Consider the following 20,558-nt stretch of genomic DNA (forward strand, 5'->3'; position numbering starts at 1 on the left):
GTAAACAGCAGTACATTAATCTAATAGCAACGTTTTTTTTGTTTCTTATGCGGCCCAATGCTCACATTGCGCATTTACCAACACTCTTGTATGATTTAAATCGGACAAATATAGCTTATGAGCTTATATTCTCACGGATGTTTTGATGGGATGGCATAATTTTGTTCAACTTATCCAGTCTTCGTATTCGATCCTCTATATTGGCTGATCCTGATAACTGTAGACTGTAGCATGTAGCTATACAATCACTCGTGTATTTTATTATCAGTTCTACGTGTGTGTAAGCGATACAGCACCGTTTTGCATTTATTTTTAACTTTATATTCGTTATTTGATTCAAGATAAAGGTCAATTCGTCTGTTTTTCACCTAGTTAGCAAAATGTAATGACTTTGCATCATCCCTCATACTTCGAAAATTCGACTTGACTTGACTCGTGACTTGACTCGTGACTTGACTCGACTTGACTCGAGTCACCTCCAAAAAACGAGTGACTTGACTTGACTCGAGTCACCTTTGAAAATCGATTGACTTGACTTGACTCGAGTCAATGTGCAATGACTCGAGATGACTCGTGACTCGAAGGTAGTGACTTGATCCCAACACTGGTACAACGAAAAAAACTTTCCCACATTCTCGGGTAGATAGTGTCTGTAGATAGCTTGTCAAGAATGGAGAAAAAACGCTCAGCAGCAGCAGTTGTTGGCTGGAAACATTGAAGTTGTGCGTACACTGCTGGTGACACACCGTGTTGCTTCATTCTGACGATGTTGTCTACAAACTACATCACGCTTTTTCAGCATGTGCTTCTTGATATAAGAACCACTGCCAACGCAGTCTTGCGTCAGTTAGGGTGTTGCGGTACGTTGAGCATAACACCATGTCAACCTATTTAATCGTGTCATTTGAACGTTCATGATTCACAATGACCAGACTACAATGCCGTCTGCAATGGTAGGCCTATAGAGTTGGCTACAAGCTGTAAAGTGTCAAATGATAAGTTCATCCATTGCCTTCATATAGAATATGGTTTATCGACAGTGCAAACATCTACGATACAAACGAAATGCAAGTTGCCGAAAAATTTTGACTTTGTAAACAATTTGGACAATATTGGACCTAACGCTACAATTTTCACAAAATTTTGACTTGATAAACAATTTTGAGATTTTTTGACCTAACGCTACAATTTTGACTTATTTTGACATGACAAAAATAATCGCTTTATGTATTATTCATTCTGCGCTTGCCGCGAAGATGTAGCACACGGGCGGCTAACCTTTACGGCCAAGGGGCCACATGAGATTTACGAATCAATTCGCGGGACACTTGAATGTTGATGACGATTTTTTATTCGTCCGAAAGGAGCGACCCGGGTCAGGTAACGGTGAAAACAAGACTTATATTACTGCGCATCAAAATCGATAGTAATTATGACATGAAAAGTCTGTGTGCATCGCGCAAAGCGTTAAATGAATGAATGAATTCGGTCAAAAATAATATTACTTGCATGTATTACGGGTCGCCTCTGTATACCGCTAGGCTAATTTGACGAGGACAGGATTAATCGGCGCTTGGACTTATCAATATCGAAGATTTCGGTGAATATGCGTCTATTATTTTGTGTAAAGTGTTCTTCGCTGACGATTTTTCTGCTAGTGCAGAGGTGAAGTTGCATGTTGTACGCGACGTTGTCTCATATAATTGCTATTATAGTTGGACTCAATTCTGTAAATTGGGCTGCCAGGTTAATCAAATTCTAAGTTGGCCTAGCAAGTTCAAAACAACTTTCCGGGATGATTTATTTTTGTGATATTATAACTTATTTCGAGAATTACCTCGCGGGCCACTCAAAACCTTCTCACGGGCCACATCTGGCCCGCGGGCCACGGGTTGGCCGCCCCTGATGTAGCATGTCATTTTGAAAGTACACTGCTACGAATAACGTCTGATAGTATTCGAAGCACATCTACTTTTTGAAATACTTGATTGAGTACTTTTCAGCTCTCTCATGGAAGCAAAGTGCATCAATCGAAATGGTTTTCGCGTGAATGGGAAATGGAGACGTCTATTTGTTATGGAGTAGAAAATTGAGGTATAAATTGAGGCATCAATTCCACGGCTACTTGAGTGGGGAAACGGTTACTGCTTTTTATTCGCATTTTAATTTCTATCCGTGGCTGATTACCAGGATTAGGCATAATGATTCGAGTACTCGAATCTGAATCGAGTATTAATTTCGCTGATTCGAGTCGAGTAGGAAAAGACGATATTTTGAGTAATGAAACGATACACTCCTCGCCACTAGTTTCGATACTTTGTTTACTGGTGAAGCCTTGAAACCTAGATTAGGCCGTATATCGTAGCAAACGAAACATATAGTACAAGCTACGAATGTTACTGGAAATAACACATTTCCGAAGTCATGATCATCCGACAATCTTTGTCACCCAGTGCAATCAAATCGTTATGGTCGAAAAAAAAACACCAAAGTATCTTCGATGTGATGGATAACAGACATGTTATTCTTTGTGGTGGCATTAAAGATACATATTCGAACTATGACAAGTTACATTTTGTTATGACGTCATAATGATGGATACTCGATTACAAGATACGACTCGAAGCATAATACGTGATCCAGAATCGATTAACTCAGGTACGCGATTTTCCCAGCCCTACTGATTACCATCGAACAGTCATTTACACATGTACACACCTGTGCACTTATGAAGACTGACCTTGTCCGCGTGTTGAACATTGTTAAATGATTACATGGTACAAATGTGCACTGCGCATTGACATACTTTGCAACTTTGAAATCAGCAAGAACTACGCACAATAACTAACACCTGCATGAAGGATTGATCTTGTCAGTTACAGCTTTCGTAATGCAATTAATATAATCGTCTCTATTATAGGATCAGGGCCGCTCATAGCTTCCTACCAATCATTTACGAAATCGCTTGTACAGTAATTTGAAAAGGAAATCCCTATGAAAAGTATCAGTCAACTGTCACGGCTGGTTTCGAATTATCAGCTCCATTGCGAAAATACTCAAGAATCCACAGGATTTAGGTTCCGTCTCTTCTACAATGAATCAGTTAGTCAGTAAGCCGGCTAGTCGCGCCTTGGACCGCATTGATGCTGAAGCCGAAAACAAACAAGTTGACATTACAGGGATTTTTCGTTGTGTTAATTGAATTTTGCGTGCCTCGTTGGACAGTGGGGGCATATAGGTGAAAGGGTTTTATTATTAGTTCCTCATTTCGTGGTCAGCTACTCCAATTATATACATTGTCATCGATTTCTGAACTGTTGGAATTATATCACTGTCTATCTGTTCTTTATTAAATGCCTCATCAAAGCTCTTGCATCTGAGCAGCGATGTTAGATTCGACCACGGTATGATTTGATCGCGGAATCCAATAACACATTTTTAATCTTCCGGGCATATCCGTTTCTATTGAGCCCATCTACTCGTCACATTGTATAGTAGGCCTATTGCTCCTTGCATGCCGGCTCAATTCAATGGCTTCCGACATGGTAGCGTACATTTATCACACCAGGATGCCAAGCGGTTTCATCGGAGCTAAAGGTTTCTTTTTGTCATCCTTTTTCGGTATTTGGTAATGGAAGAAGGCTGATACCTTATACATGAAGGAGTGCTCACTATTTAATTACAATGGACGATCAGCATTTTGTCTATTTCTGACATAATGGGCAAACAGAACGTATAGCCAAACCTTTTTGTGCTTTTGAAAGTGCAGGAACAGGAATTACCTCGCACTGCTCAGGGTAACTCCGGTCTATTTTTCATAACTAGGGATATGCATCGCCGATTTCATCCTATATGATAGCCGGCGGAGAGAAAATGTGTCGCTACTTGATCGCGAGCGCGGTGGCATGCATGATTTCTGCTACTGTGCATAGCAATGGCCGAGATCATCATGAATATTGCATAATCGGTGCTGGACCGGGCGGATTACAGCTGGCGTATTTCCTACACCGAGCTGGCCGTGATTACATTGTTTACGAGAAAGGTAATCATAACGTTGAGCATTGAGTTAGGAAGTTGATCAATCGAATTTTGTTCGTCCCTTACTCGCTCGTGGTAATAGCGAAAGTATTTTCCCGTGCAAACAATGCGACTATAGCATCATCTATAATGTAACATATTTCCTCAATTAGTGTTAGGCGCAGTAATTGGCCTGATGTGGTCACTATTCTGTCTTGGTTATATAACTGCTTCAATGTATGTATGGTATGGTTCGATATTGGAGTGGGCCTATTAATGTCGTAATTTATCATATCATTCAATAACCTTCCTTATACTCATCGATATAAAAATACGTTAATGATGATTAAGCTACGCTCTCTGCTTCGCGTATGCAATTCCATCGATTTTATCAATGCAGTAGCATTTTTATACAGGTCAATTGATGCAAGAAATAAGAGCTTAAGTTCAGGAAAAAAATTCGAGCTCCCTTACTCGGAAATGTTCTCGAATAAATATCATCTTTTGATTCTATCTCGAAGTAATTATACCGTATGTACAATTTAAACATCCGTTGGTATGCGACTTTTAATTACTAATATCGTTATTTGCGACGGACTATTTTTATTTGGAAGTCATATGCCACCCAAATGATGAAATAGACATATAAGGAGCATTTTCAATTTTGTCGTTCAAGGTGACGACAAGACAACGTAACAAAGTAGTTCGAGTGTGAATAGTCAAATGTCTAATATTGCAATACGTCGATTTCGATCGCTTGAATCAGTGGTTGTAAACCTTTTCCCTAGGGCCCCCTTTCAAAACGGTTCATGATGTGGCGGCATCCTGCTCAATTGCTGTACTAATAACGATGGGGTAGGGGTTGAATCAGATCGGGCTCTTCGGTTTCGGACTTCAGTAACATAAATATTCCGGCCTGAATAGTGCCTAATGGCCCCCTAACTAATAGATGAAATAGAAAATTTATGTACTATGTTTCGTGCTCAAATCAGGCTGTCACAACAACCTTCAGCAACGGGCTCAATCCCACCGGGTTTGATTACAATGTGCACAACTCGATTACAACTTCGCTAAATGCGATTAGTAACTTACCTAAAACGTGTCATTGACCTAGGAAATACACTAACAATAAATATTATTTCGGTAAATAGAGGTAATGCTGCGCCCAGATCCTGCTACACTCATGTATAGCCTCTACAAACAAAACAATCCATAAATAGGCCTATACAACATGTATATGAGCATGTTATAACAACACTTAACTGGATAATTTTTAAGGCTATGGTGAAGAGATATACTAACAATTTTATTTTCGCACTCGCCAATACTATAATATCTAGTTTACCATTTCGGCCAGAAAGCATCAAAGCTCTGGTTTACCAGTATTGAACTACGGTCAGACTCTCACTTTCTGATATTCGGACATGTCGTGTTCTGTAAGGTCGTCTTGTTATGGATACCCCTGCCGGTATTATGTATTTACACTTGTGGTGAGGAGCACTGTTGTGAGAAGTCAAATACGCGCATCATCTTGGTGCCCAATCTGGGTATGTTAGGTATGCGGTGCATATCCAGTAATAAATATGAGTATGAGACATATCATCGCTCTCGTCATCAGCATAACATTGATAGCTAATGTGTGGTTGGACAAAAACAATCACTATGCATGTCACAAAAGCAAAATAATTGGTAATCAGAAAGCGACGCAATATGATACAAACGCTACCTCGTTTAGAGACATTGATCTCGACACGCAGGCGCCGATAAATACTATCTCTTGAATCGATTAAATGGATCAAAACACGTTCTCCTTCTTAGAAATAAATTATATATGCGACCATAAGCTCTTCGAGCCGCGTTTAAAATAATTCTTGAGTTCTTCTCGGATAGTCTTTTCATTTATTCGAAGCGCGAAATTGGACAGTGTGCTAACAATTACAGCAATGCGAGTTATACTCACTGCGATATCGGAACCGCATGATGTTGTGCATAAGAGACAACTACTTATTGGATGCGCGCTTTCTAGTTTGTAATAATCTGTTTCGTGTATTAATTCTAGTCTGCTTTTACACTCGTAATCCCAAATTGTCGCGCAATGTTCATTGTCAGTGTGTACTTCAAGACATTAATCGCATGGCGTATATTGTGCAGTGCACGGCGTGGAATTACGTTGTCAAATATGATGCATCACCAAAGTCTCATTTTCACGAAATATGATATTATTCGATTCGTTTGAATTGGAATCAATCATTATTTCAATCAACTTGATCGCCGCGAGACGGACTAGTAACCAGCCCACAAATATCGAATTCAAACCTTTATATTTGGTAGAAAGCGGATTTTTATGAAAGCCACGACATGATGTGCACATAATAGGCCTACTCCTGCTGCAGAGACAGTTATAAAATAATCGTACCATTTGAAGATTGAATTCGACCAGAAAGGCCAGATATCAATGAGAGTAGTGCCGCTATAAAAAGTCACACTAAAAGTGTCTGCTATGCGACTATGACGTCACCTACGGGTAGCGATTAAGACGTCACAACGCCCGCTTACCAACACAAAATAATGATTCGGCGGCTATCACGCACATAATGAACGTAACTTAGGGTTACCATATTTTGGAAATCTGAAAAGGAGATAAGAATCTAAAAAGAGGGCACTTTTTCAAAATTTTCTGACTTGCAATACCGGAGGCACAAACATTCCCTTTCATTTCTTGAGTAAACCAGATCCATAACAAAAATCGGCAACAACCAACTTTTATTTTCAATTGCAACGATCATTTAGTACCAACTCAAAACGGGTCGCTTTTCAAATTTCGTAGAGGCCGCGGGCCGCAAATAGACCACACAGTTTCACAACCCCGTATTTAAAACGTTACGTCAGTAAAATGTTGTGCTCTATAACATGGACGACTGGCCTATTTACCAGAAACGAATTGATATATTTATCAACAACAAAAAAATACAAAAAAAAATTATCATGATCATTCCTTTCATTATATTTTAAGCTATAAGCAGCGCACCCGAAATCACTTCTGAGCGACTAAAGAATCGATATCGGGGCTTGCTTTACACTGTATTTGCAGGAAAATTAACTCTTAAAGCTTGGTCTTGTGGGGAAGCATAAGTCGTTTTCTAAGCGCCTTGGTCTTGGCCGTCTCTGGGCCATTGCACGTGAAGGCAACATGCCCGCTCATATCAGCTAATTCTTCCTCCACGGAATGTTATTACCATCGCCGGATCCGTATCAGCTAGTGAGGGATACTGATGTTGGACGAAAGAGAATAGCTTATTTTTAACACAACAATGACAATATTGTTTAACTGAAATCAATTTCAGCATTTTCAAATGCTTTACTAAGCATTTTTCGCTATCTCAAATCAGTTCGCTGCCGCAAAACAGGACCTCGCGGGCCGCGTATTGGTGACCCCTGTTTTAGTGGTTATTCATGTGAGGAGTAGCATCTAAGTCTGAAATTTCATTTATCATTGTACCCATTTGCCTTTTGCTTGCTGTATTAACGGAAGCCATTAATTTTACAGGTAATACGGCCGGCACCTTCTACACGAAATATCCAATTCATCGCACCCTAATCAGTATTAACAAGAGACATACAGGCAAAACAAACAAGGAATTCAACTTCAGACATGACTGGAATTCATTGATATCTGATGATAAGACTCTGTTGCTAGGAAAATATTCTAAAGTGAGGATGCTGCAAACAAATCAATATTCTTTTGATACGTATTCCAGGCAGTTAATTACGGAACCATGGGCAGACGACTTAACATTTGAATAGTGTGGTGAATCATTGTCGCCATCACAATTCATAGTCGGGTGTCAGTCATCGTTTCGAGGGAAATTTAATTTATTCAGAACATTGTGTAAGCTGAATGGAAACGGCGGCATTTTTCATAGCCAAACGGTCCCCAAGCCCCTGTAACGTAAGAAATTATCCGTTCGTATTTAATCCCCTCTGCTTTGCCCGCGCCCTTAAGTTTGTGAAGTTCCCAATCTTAGAATTGACTCCCGAGGACTGGAACAGTTTCGTTATCTAGCCAGGTCATTTTTCAAACCATTAAGTATAGCACTGAAAAAATTTTCAAATTTCAAAAAATCTCCTCCAATCAAACACGAATATTGTAGCATATTTAAGCTTGAATTGAAGAAAAGCTTGAATTAATCCAAATCAAAGTATTTCGAATAGATAGTTAACATATAGACAGGGTCGCCATCAACATGGACTCAAAAATAGGGACAGTCGAAAAATTGGATAAGCATTTAAAAAAAGCGTTTTTGTACAGTCATACTCTGCGAGAGTTGAAATAGCGGTCTTTCCTATGGCCTCCAGGTTAATGTCGCAATGCAGATATTGCAATGATGCGCAAAACACCCGCCCTTCAAGCTTCGTTTGATACTTCTGATTCTGCTGTAGACTAAACAGCAGAAATTCTGGTACTGTTGTTTACTGCTAAAATGATGTCCACTGCGATAGCTTGGTACAGCCGAAACTGCTATCTCACTCACTGCGCCGAGATATCTCATCAATTAAAAGTAAAATCCTGTGATATGTACACCACAGGAGTTGCTTTCATTTATGATGTCTTACAATCACGATGCAAAAGCATAATTTTAAAATATTATGCAGCACTGATACCAAAGGAAATAGATCAAGTTTTGTAGCTGTTGAAAATAAGACAAAATATAAGGACGCAAGTCGAAAACAAGGACATTTCCTAAAAATAAGGACAATTGAGTTCTCTTGGACATGGCCTTTGATAATAAGGACAAATCTTAGAAATAAGGACGGTATGGCAACCCTGCATATAGAACTGATTTTTCGGTGCAAATCTTTGAGTTTGTGACGCAAACAAAAGGATCTCAAACGTATCGTTTTATAACGTCAGACAATCTGCAAATAGGGTTTTCTGGTATGTGTTCAAAACAAGAACATTTGCATAAAACTTGAGCCCGCAGGAGCTCTTCAGCTTTCAGAGATTTATATCATCATTAATGATATCATAACTGCTTAGGGCTCTTGTGTATTGCGTGATTTATTGCATATCTATAAAATATTAATCCACAATACTTATCCGGTTTTAAAGCATGTTCAAAAATCTAGGCACACGGTTTTCTTTGATGTTCGCAGCAGAGTCATCACGCGGAATCCTGACCGCGTAAAACAAATATTGGTACCACTGCCCACATGTAAAATTATAAACTAACTCGAAGGTAGTGCCATATCACACAAAAACAATTTCTTTTGCGACTCAAAACCTGCTCGCAGACCCAACTTGGAAACCGCCGCTGATATGAAATATACATATATTGCAGGAGCTTTTCCCTCACGCGAATAAGCTCGTGCAATACCTGAAAGATTTCGCAAAGAAATTGAACATTAGCGTTCAATACAACTCGACTATCGGCGATATTCGACCGCGAGACCAGAAGAGTGGCCTATTTCATATTAACGACCAAAATGGTCGGAAATACACTTGCAACATCATTACCGTTGCTACTGGCATGGCGAAACCCAAATTACCTGAACGAGAAGGTAAATCTACCAAATAGTTCTATCTGATCGTCGGAATACACGCACTTGCTTGAATCCCTTTCATATCCTTTGTTTCCTTTTTCGTAGAAGGCATCAGAAGTAAGACTTATGTTGACCCGCATTTATTTTCAGCTTTTATCAATAAGCAAATAACCTGCACACGCCCGGATTTTGATCGGTGCATATAGGACAACTACAATGCCGCAACAGCGGAATCTTGATGTTATTTATAGTAATAGTATGATATCATATATGTTTTGCACAAATTTCATTCCGACTCCGGTCTAGGAAAAGTTTGGAACAGATTACCATGCGCAAGCAGAGACTTATACTTAACTATCGTATTACAATCCAAATAGCTGACTTACAGCTCGACTCACAAGATGGACTAGTAACTTCTACCTGATCCGGAGAAAGAATTCGCCTACCAAGGGCGTACGCTGCTGTTCACAGAACTATAAAGTTCTGTTCTTTTCATAGTCTCACAAAGCTGGTTTTACTCTACCAACAGGAAATGTACAGCATACACAAATGCATGTACATTACTTCCTCTATCACAAGATTGGATGTAAATATTGGACAATGCCATGTCAAATAAGCTGCAAACATGAGTCGCAAAAGGAAATGAACACTCTCTACAATATAATTTATATCGTATTACTCAGTTACAATTTCATCATTTGCATTCACCGTGGTATTGACGATTCTTTCAGACGTCAGTCAATCGAAGCTTTGAAGAATGTTAAGATATTTATGGCGATGAATATCATATTACACGAGTAATTTGCAAGTTATGTAGCATGTAGCATTTATTCGGGAGTCTGTACAGTACACGATCTTATTCAGCTCTCCGAAACCTCACGATTGGATACCACGAGCTAAGCACAGACCTGGATGACTTTGAAGGAAAATCAGTCCTGATATTGGGCAGGGGTAACTCCGGATTCGAGACCGCGCAGTACATTATGGGGAGGACGAACTACATCCATATGTTTGCCAGAAGTCGAGTTAAACTAGCATGGTCCACGCATTACGTCGGGGATTTACGGGCTGTGAATAACGGCCTCCTGGACACTTATCAATTGAAATCACTTGATGGCGTGGTCACTGGTGAGTGTGTCGATTCGTGAAACACATTTGATTTGATGATCGATATTCAATCATAGCATATAGAAAAATCATAGCCTATATCTATATATTTAATGCACCAATAGCTCTCAATACCTCTTTTCTGTATATTAAATCAATTAAATCAAATCAAATATTCCTGAGGGTCCGCGAAGCATTTTCAGCGGGTCTGCGAGACCTCTAAATTTGCAAAATGATTCATAGCCTTGTTTGGGATTTTTTCAATTAGGTAAATCACGAGACAGATTCGCTTCATAACTGGTAAAACGTCAAGACTCACAGTGCAGAAATGGCCGTCAGAAATGACATATTTTACTGTGAGAACTCATTTTAATTTATAAATTGACAGCAGCCTAATGATACAAACATATATATTTTAATTTGAAGATGTTTTGTCGGGGTTTTTAAAAATAATAAAAAGTTAGAGTAGTAAGGTCAATTAGGGTGACTTCGAGATATTTACAAGTTGTCAGTCTCAGCAAATTAGTTAACAGTTGCTAGAATAGGAAATTGTCGATCCATTTTTTGTAATATACATAACCTCAAGATGAGCTGCTAGATAGAAATGGTTGGGCTGGACGTTCATTAAAAATTCTGTTTTTCAATTTTGCTGCCTTAAGGAGTCGTCGGAAGGTTACGAGTTAATATTACATTCGTCACCACCTATCTTTCTGGAAATGGATTTTCAGCAATCGCTTACATCAAATCGAAAGCGCGGGTTTTCAAGACACGACCACTTATTTCAATAAATGCACCTGCAGAATTCGTTTTGAAATAATAATAATCGATGCAATTTTTACATAATGTATGATGTTATTAACAAGATAAGTCATTTTTTTGCTGTTTACCACTTTTCTACAGTTAAATTTTGCACAAGTCATATCACGGTTGCATGATAATTGAGCTGAATTTGAACGAAAACTTAAGGAGGTCCACATGGTCCCTGACAGAAAAAAAGGGTTCCGCGAGGACAAAAAGGTTTAGAACCACTGCCATAGGGTATCTCGCGCTTGGGGAGATGAATGTGGCCATAGATTAGTTTATATCATCTCACATCCAGCATTACCATATGCTTTGTAGCGCACCGATAAGGAAATAGTTAGTTATATCCCGAAAATTATCATTTATAGGGTATTTTCCTGAATATAATAAGTTAATCGCCAATACTTCAAAATGCTAATGAAGTCCAATCGATATCAAATTCAAATATACATAATTATTTCTAGAATTTGTAACTTACAATTTTTATATTTCTATGCGAATGGGTAGTATTCTTGCAGGAATATGCAATATGTTTGGTCTGAATCTAAGATCTTCCGGTCCCCGTCGTCTCGCAATCCATACCAATTTACATGTTGTGTTTGTTGGTGAGATAAATAAAAGCATACTGACTGACTAACTGAATATATTATTATTAGGCATTTTGATTTTGTCACCGGAAATAACAACTTTATATACAGTTTTGCATTTTTTATATAATTGCAAGACTCGGTAAAATGATGTGTGTATGTCTATATGTGTTGAATATGGTTGATATCAACATGTAGTATATACTTGGTCTCCACAGGATTACTCATGATAGGCTAATAATACACTATGAATAAGGACGTTGCTTTCAGAGTATGAGGCTAAGCCACTTTGCTGCAGAGCCGCTAATCGGGGAGTTGATCAGCGGTATATTTCGCAGGTCATACCGCGTATATTCACGCTATGCGCAAAAATGACGGACGCCTATACGTAGCGAGGCGTAAAGCAGACACTGGCCACTCGCCTTCGTGCAGTAAGTTGTGAAGTTGGTTATGGTGAAGTCTCAGACTGATATCAGACTGTTTCTGGAATACGAGCATTTTTGATTCTGCAGGAGTGGAGAACTTTGCCCTGCGTGAAGGGTACGACATGATCATAACATGTCTTGGATTTATGTTCGATCCGTCTATTTTCAACGAATCCGTGGATTTCCAATACAAGAATGAAAAATATCCAAGAATGAGCCTGCAGTACGAATCGCGGGACATCCCGGGAATTTATTACGCCGGTATATAGGTTGCTGCTTCCACGCTCTAGAAGCAATTGAGCATTGACTGTCAGAGTAACGTATCAATTCGGATAGTATTGTCTTATAGGCAAATTGACATATTAAAATCTTAGTATACTCGGAGTTGGTCAAACTATAGGCTACTCATTATTTCTACTCGGGTAGAAGACTATAGAAGTATAGCAGTAATGCCAATAATTTCTTCCCAATTACAAGTCAATAGAGCAAATTCAAGACATGCCAAAACTAATTCAAGTATAAAAAGAAAACGGTCGATGTAATAAGCATCAATGTAAGAATTTAGAAGAAGTAGATTGAGGCGACGTGCCTCTGACTTGGTAAGGTAATGCAACCAGTTTTCAAAAGTGCGACTAACACGGAATGACTATGGCGATGAAAATAAGTGCAATTTTCGAACTTGTAATCGTTTTAGGCAATGTAGCGTTTGCATCTGTTGTAGTTGATTAGTATATTATATAGCAGGGGTGGACAGAACTGCTTCATACGCGAGCCGCATATCAAAAGTCGTAGCTTTAAAACGAGTCACAACACAAAATATCAAAATTACGGATTTATTACATCACAATGAAATGTAGGCTATCGAATGAGATTTATTATTCTGTGGTGATACGATGCATCTTTACGTGGGATGTAAGGTGTTTGAAATCAGGCTGGTATGACGTCTAAGCGGTGCCGAGCAGTTCCTTCAAGTGCTGATGAGAATTTAAGGAAGATTCCAGCTCGGTATTCTCGATGATATTTTCTTGGCTAAACTCTGCAAGCCTTTACAACAGCGGTTCTCAACCGGGGGTCCGCGAAGCAATTTCAGGGGGTCCGCGAAACCTCCAAATTTTTAAAATGGTTGATAACCTAACTTTTATTTTATTTTTTAATTTGAGAAATCATAAGACAGTTTCGCACCACAACTGCTAAAACCTCATGACTCATATCATCATAATAATCGTCTGACATGAGCTATCGTTGTGTGGAAATTCATTTTCCTTGCCCATTTTCCAATAACCTGCTGATACAAACATATTGCTGTTTAGAGACGTTTTGTTGGGGTTTGGGGATAAAATAAAAATATGGAGATAGTAACGTCAATCAGGGTGACTTCGTAATGTCTGCGAAACCTTCTCGATTTGAAGTTGTCATCAAATTAGTGAACAGTCGTTTGAAATAAAAATTTCCGAAGTATTTCCCGAATTTGTCTCAATGCAGGGATTGAAACCTCGCCACCAAATCCATTTATCCTATGTGATATACATAACCACCATTTGAACAGCTTCTTGGAGGTACAGAACTACAATATACAATTGAATAGTATATTCATATTGAAATGAACCCGAATATTTACGGCTGACACTCGTCATAAATCGGACAATGATATACCTACTCTTGAAGCTCGGCTATCAAATTGGGCGCATTCTTATTGCGGATACCCTATCGACAAGGCTGATTTTTTTTATTAACAAGGACTGTTTCGTTGCTGTCGGAGCATTACGCTCCAACCCTGAAATTCATATCCCCAGTTATATTGGTATGCAGCCTTGTCGTGTTAATGTTCAATTGTTCATGATCGCAAATGTTTGCTCGTAAATATATATGTAGACCCGAACAGAACAAGAAAACTTGGATACATTCTTTGGCGCATAAAATTTGTCTATACTTTTAGATTAGGATTTCACTTTGACGGTAGAAACTATCTGCGGGCCGAATCCGGCCCGCGGTGCGCATGTTACCCGTCCCTGCGCTAGATGCTGGGTGTGATATGTTCATAAAATATATGTTTCTTCATTTTGGTGCCATAAATGTTGCGATCACACTAAAAGTATCGTCGGAAGCGTTATGCGTTGATATTGCATTAGCCTCCATCTATTTTTGCGGAAATGGTTTTCGGCACTCCTTGTTCATATCAAAACGAAGACCCGGATTTTCAAGACACGACCACGTACTTCAAGAAACACAGCAGCATAATTAGCTTTGAAGTAATGAAAGTTTACCAATTTATACATAAATAGTATAATATTATTTTCCAGAAAAAGCAATATTTTGCTGTTTATCACAAGCCTACTGCTCATATTTGCACAAGACAGATGAAGGTTGCACCATAAAAGAGCTATAATTGAACTAAAACTTGAGGGGGTCCGCGAGGGTCCGTGGCGGTCAAAAGGGGTCCGCGAAGCGAAAAAGGTTGAGAACCACTGCTTTACAACATAGATGGAAGAGCCGTATTCACCATCGCCAGTCAGGAAATGATTGTGACCTGCGCTGGCGTAATTGATTATCACGTTCATTGTTGAACACAATGATTTGTCGTTGATTGATGACCCTGCTCGATTCGAGAATTCAATTGCAAATTTCTAGCCCTGTAGTACCACCTTCCCCTGAATTTTACAAGTCGAAAGCAACAAGCCTATTGTTAATACGCGACAAATGCATCAATTTATAATCAGGTTAGACCTCTCTAGCAAAATGAGGAAACGCATGGGCTGGGCAATCATTAAAGAGCAGCAATCAAAGGCTGAAATATCCGCATGCGGATCGCGAGTCGCAGTCTCCCCACCCCTGCTATATACTATATAACTACTCACTTGACAATATCTATAATTAAAAGCTAGTAGGTCGACTTGATGAGGTAGAAGGGAAATTAGTCCATAATGCATCCACTTGACTAGTAGGAGTGGGAGTGAATTGTATCCATGAGAGTATTTGGAAAATGTAGAAGCATTCCGTTTCCGAGCGACTCTGGTTTTACCGTGGTGTCGATAGACATCCATTGCCGTTTCAAATAGCCACCGAAGAATACGATATAATGATCTCCGCGTTTATCTGAAATGCTGAGTCGTAACAATACGTACAATTCGACACTTAGAACAATTTGACTGCACCACATACATTACGTGCATAAATCTCTCTCTCTGTCAAGGAGTGACCACACACGTTTTGGATCACAAGCGTTCCGCCGGCGGCTTCATACACGGATTCCGATATTCGTCGCGGACACTGCACAGGATATTCGAAAACAAATATCACAATATACAGTGGCCGCATGTCAAATTCCCCTCGGCATTACACGCCATCCCACATTTGATCAAAAGAATAAACGAGGGTTCGGATATTTATCAAATGTTTGGCGTTCTGTGCGATTTCATGATCTTCTCAAAAGATTCTGGAGAGGTTATTTACGTACCGGTGCGTGCTTCACGTCGTTGTAAATTGTTTGCAGTTATATAATATCTGTATACACATATTTAGGCATTTCCTTGTGCGTTAACTCCGCAATTTGTTGAAGTGAGCGGCCACGCGGTCCCGGGAAAATTGGTCGTGCTGGCGCTAGAATACGGTAAAAACTTTTCCGACCCTGCTGCGGACGTATTCAGCCCGCACCGAGCGTTTCCATCACCAAGACTCGCCCACAAATCAAATTTTTTGCACCCTGTCCTGTATTACTACCGCCACCGTCCGACTGTCGCACAATTCAGTCAGCGGCCGGAAAAGTGGATTTTACCAATCCCAGACAGAATTCATCATATCGCGGAAGACTTTACGACGGTTTTCGACGCACCGCGGGTCCATGTACTGGGCGTGAGAAGATTCTTGGAATATATTGTTGAGAAAGATCTACGTCAATTTTACATGAGGCAATGCATGATTATAAGCTTGCTATCGACCACTGTACCGGAATCCTGTATACTTTACGATTTCAAAGGCGAGGGTATGTCGATTCGCGGGGAGCAAAGCGAATCGTTGGTAGAAATGAGGCCGTGGGTGCTTGGTGGGCACGGACTTCAATTAAAAAGATTTCTATAACCATCCATGTATATTTTATTACCTTATTATAACACAACATTTTTGCATTATCAAGGCAATGACCTGTATGTACAACTGAGTATCTGGATGTTGGTATGATTACGATCAAATTGAGGCGACAAACTATTTATTTTATAAATGTGCTGTTAATTATTTAATATAATCAAATCTAACAAAAGCATCGGAGGTGCTGGGAACTCTGACATCGTTTTATATCACCAATCACAGTGTTTCGTAACGTCGCAGCATGGCACATTCAAATCGAAATACAGAAACAATTTCTTCTGAATGAAACTAGTCAGCCCTCCAAATTACCGGACATCGGCCTGACATCATCTATCTCGCTAATCGGCATATGCGCCATTCCCTTTTTAACTGGTCGTATTATGCTTTCCGTTATTTCTTTCCATCCAGTGTGTATATGCCTTTTAGATACAGCGCCTATAGGCCCTGGTAGGCGTGTATTTTCATAGACTACTCCAAGTCGTTTCGACATCTTATTTCCATCTTTTCATTGTATCGCAGTCTTGTGGTGTTTTGTAATGATGAAAAGTATTAGTAAACTGATACTGATACTGAAATAATGGGTACAATATTTCGCAGCTTATATGCACAATACTGTGTTGGTTTCATCAGAGATACAGTGGTTGTAACTAGGGATGGCGTGAGCGTGAAGTTCACGCTCGCTTTCTGTGTGTGAACCTGCGAAATTTACAGGCTCACGTTCACAAACGAACCTGGGTATAGTGGCGACAGAGCGAAGTGCTATAAACCGCGGCTGCAACACCAATGGGTTACAAACCTTGGTACGTTCTGAAATCTACACCGGGAACATTTTTCATACATTACAATTTTCACTTCATTACAACAGCTTTGGTTGAAGTTTATTGTATATCAACTGCGGTCCACACTATGCATGGCGCTTGCAGCATAAAAAAAATCAACACTAAACGAGTGTGCACCTTGACAATCTCAATACATTTACTCGCTTTGTTACAAAAGTTTGCTCGAAATAGCCAGCTTTCCGTTTGTGAATATTTAGTCACTCTCTGCTGCGAGCTTGACCCGCAATCACAAAACATCAAGAGCGAAATAGACTACATGTAGGTAGTCAGCGAATGATGCTTATTGAACCAATCAGTGAAATTGATATCATTGTCTGATATAAAAAATCTAGCAGGCCAACGGGGTCAATCTGGATTTCATCTGTTTATTGTATCATAAAAACCAGATCGGTGACATTGGGGTGTTGGTCACTGCTGTATAACTTGTTAATGGAGTAATATCGATAGCAAGCATAGAAACCAGTTTTACGCTCTGCGCAATATCAACGTAGCAATACTCAGACGCCGAATACATTGTCCGGATCTGGCCTATACCGTTAAGACGTAAGCTTACATTCCCTTGCAACTTGCAATTCCTTGTCGAAAATGTTGACAAGGCGACGGAAGGAATTGAATTCACTGGATTATTATATCATTCGATTTCCCCAGTTGATACATTTGGCGACGTTCAAGCATTGTGGCATTATGTGGCCCGAGTCGTCGCCGGGTATCATGTACAGCAGGGGCGCACAACTTCTCCAGTCGGCGGGCCGGATATAGGAAAATGAAGTACTTGGCGGGCCGGATTCCTAAATCGGTACAGTAATATTGTATTTATCCACCTATGCAAGTTCTCTCTATATCTATACAATATATACAATATATACAATACGCCTATAAAATCGTATATAATATATATTTACGTTAGTTGAAAGCATAGAAATGGCAATAAATATGCTTCGATTCTAGAAAATTCGATTCTACATAGAATATTCCGTGACACACGAAGTACACAAAGTATTTGCATTTCTCTAATAATATATTAATTTTTTTTTTGTTCTCACTATGGCTGTCGCCCATGTTAGAGAGCACAGTTGAACTTTGTTAGACTTTGAGGCCTATGTTATCTCGATATCACGACTCAACAGTCGCAAGGTATCCATGAAAGTCGACTTCCTGTGGTAAGTCTTCGGGATAACGAAAATCATTACTAATTTCACGTATCTTCCTCCTCAATATTTCGTTTCAATTTCATTAATACGTTTCTTCAATGTCGAGAGCGCGATGCAGTAAACCTGGCGTCACGAATCTCTAATTATGACGTCGCAGCCGATTGCCATTGTGATACAATTAAAATATAGGGCCCATAAGGCCTCGTTGACAAAAGTGGTTCTTAACCAGAACTACATTATCATGTAGTATTTGACGGTCATCATTAGGGCAAGTTTTGGAAACTTTTTCATCTTTTTCCATTTTATTCGTGTATTCAAGTATTGCGCAAAATGTAAAGGAGAGATATAAAAAACATGCTATGTTATGAAACTATTCCTAGCATGGTTCCCTCTCTTTGATTTGAAGAGCTTCTTGGAGGTACAGAACTTCAATATGAATATACTATTTAATTGTTTCTTTGATTTGCTTAACAAAGACCTATGGGATTGATTAGCTGCATCTCAATACTATCTATGGCATAATAGCGTGCAAGTTAGATGTTCATCAACCCCCCCAGTCAAGCACGACAGTGCCTAGATCGCTTAATTGATTCACAGTCGTTTGAATTTGAGGCACTTCTCTATTTGACGGATTCCCAAGCGAGACCACCGAAAATTCCATTATCACTGCGCCACCTTTTCAGGCTATTAATTTTGTTAAAGTCGCAAACAATGAGTTTTACTGCAATGCCTTTGGTTAAATTTGCTGACCTAAGGGGTTTGGGATGTGATATTTGACTTGTTTTATGAGTTATCTCTTTGCTGTTTGCATTTGCGAAAATTATTTCCGCATTGCGTTATTTCCTTGCTGCGTACCGGCAAAATGCAATTAGGCCTATTGGCGGTCTAGCCGGGCCGTCACGGAACGGAAAAATACCAAATTTGACAGGTCTGCAGGAGCTGACAGCGAAATGCTGTCATATGCATGTTCGACTGAATAGCGAAGAAAGAAACGGAACAAACAGACATCCTGTAAATCTTTAAATGCGTTGGATTATACAACGGAACCTTTCGAGTATCTCATATTAGGGATGGTGTTAACCTCCGAAAGGTTCAGGTTCGTGTGAACGCGAACTTATGGCGTTATGTGACGTCATATTGCTAGCTCTCACCACCCTACATTTCCGTGAAGTAATGTCTAAATCTACTCGATAGGCCTACCTACCGACGACACAGGCCAGATTCTGCCTCAATGCTGCAGTAGGCCTACATGCTGGCATTTCAAACGTCACCGAATGTATCCATTGAAGCAATCAAATGATATAATAATCCCATAACATCAATATCTTTCGTCGCTTCGACAACGTCTTTTACGAGGGCTTGCAAGGGAATAGAAGCGTACGCCCGGCCTATGCCCGTCAGCAGCACCGTATTTGCCGCACCCCAAACCCCCCAATTGGGGGGGGCGCGAGCTCGAAGGGGGCCCAAAATTATTTCGTGAATTAGCATAAATCATAGCGTATTTTTTGAAAATTCAAGCGGCCATTTTTCTATATATTGGATATTGGGCCATTACCGCGCCACGGCCCACCAAGACATACAATCAAGTTTTAGGCCATATAACATGCGACTCCAAGAAGTGTGCCAGAACGATCGGTAGCGAGAAAAGCTTGGCCGAAAAGGTCTATGCCTTTATGCAGACCGAAATCTTCGTTATATAGGCTATACAAAATACATATAGGTTTAATTGTCCAAAGGCTCCTGAATGACTGGCGCCGAATGTTCCTGTCTTTGCAATCTGAACCTCACGAGACAATTACCATCCCGCTGTGGAAAATTTTACGCCAGTGAAGAAATACCAATTTGAAATTGTGTGCGTCTCTTAGTTTAGAAGCCTACGTTTGGGCGATTCTATATTTTTTGATATAGCAGACTGGAAGTCACGAAATAACACCATAACGAAGTCATATCAACGGGTCCGCCCGCCCGAAGATGTTTAATCCATAATTACGGGCCCTCCCGTTTTCAAGA

At 39.8% G+C, this 20,558-nt stretch overlaps 1 protein-coding gene across 1 annotated transcript; it reads left to right on the forward strand.

Moving 5' to 3' along the window:
- The first annotated feature begins 3,735 nt into the window (after nucleotides 1-3,735).
- LOC145446825 (FAD-dependent oxidoreductase domain-containing protein 2-like) lies at nucleotides 3,736-17,136 on the forward strand. Its single transcript, XM_080325201.1, has 8 exons — nucleotides 3,736-4,042; nucleotides 7,565-7,728; nucleotides 9,357-9,576; nucleotides 10,423-10,686; nucleotides 12,392-12,484; nucleotides 12,566-12,739; nucleotides 15,669-15,934; nucleotides 15,998-17,136. Exons 1-8 carry the CDS (start codon nucleotides 3,853-3,855, stop codon nucleotides 16,550-16,552), a joined length of 1,926 nt encoding a protein of 641 aa, XP_080181327.1. The 5' UTR covers nucleotides 3,736-3,852; the 3' UTR covers nucleotides 16,553-17,136.
- The last annotated feature ends 3,422 nt before the right edge of the window (nucleotides 17,137-20,558 follow it).

Source organism: Botryllus schlosseri, chromosome 9 (genome assembly GCF_051294905.1).
Source record: "Botryllus schlosseri isolate E-star chromosome 9, Bs_hap1, whole genome shotgun sequence".
Lineage (NCBI taxonomy): Eukaryota > Metazoa > Chordata > Ascidiacea > Stolidobranchia > Styelidae > Botryllus > Botryllus schlosseri.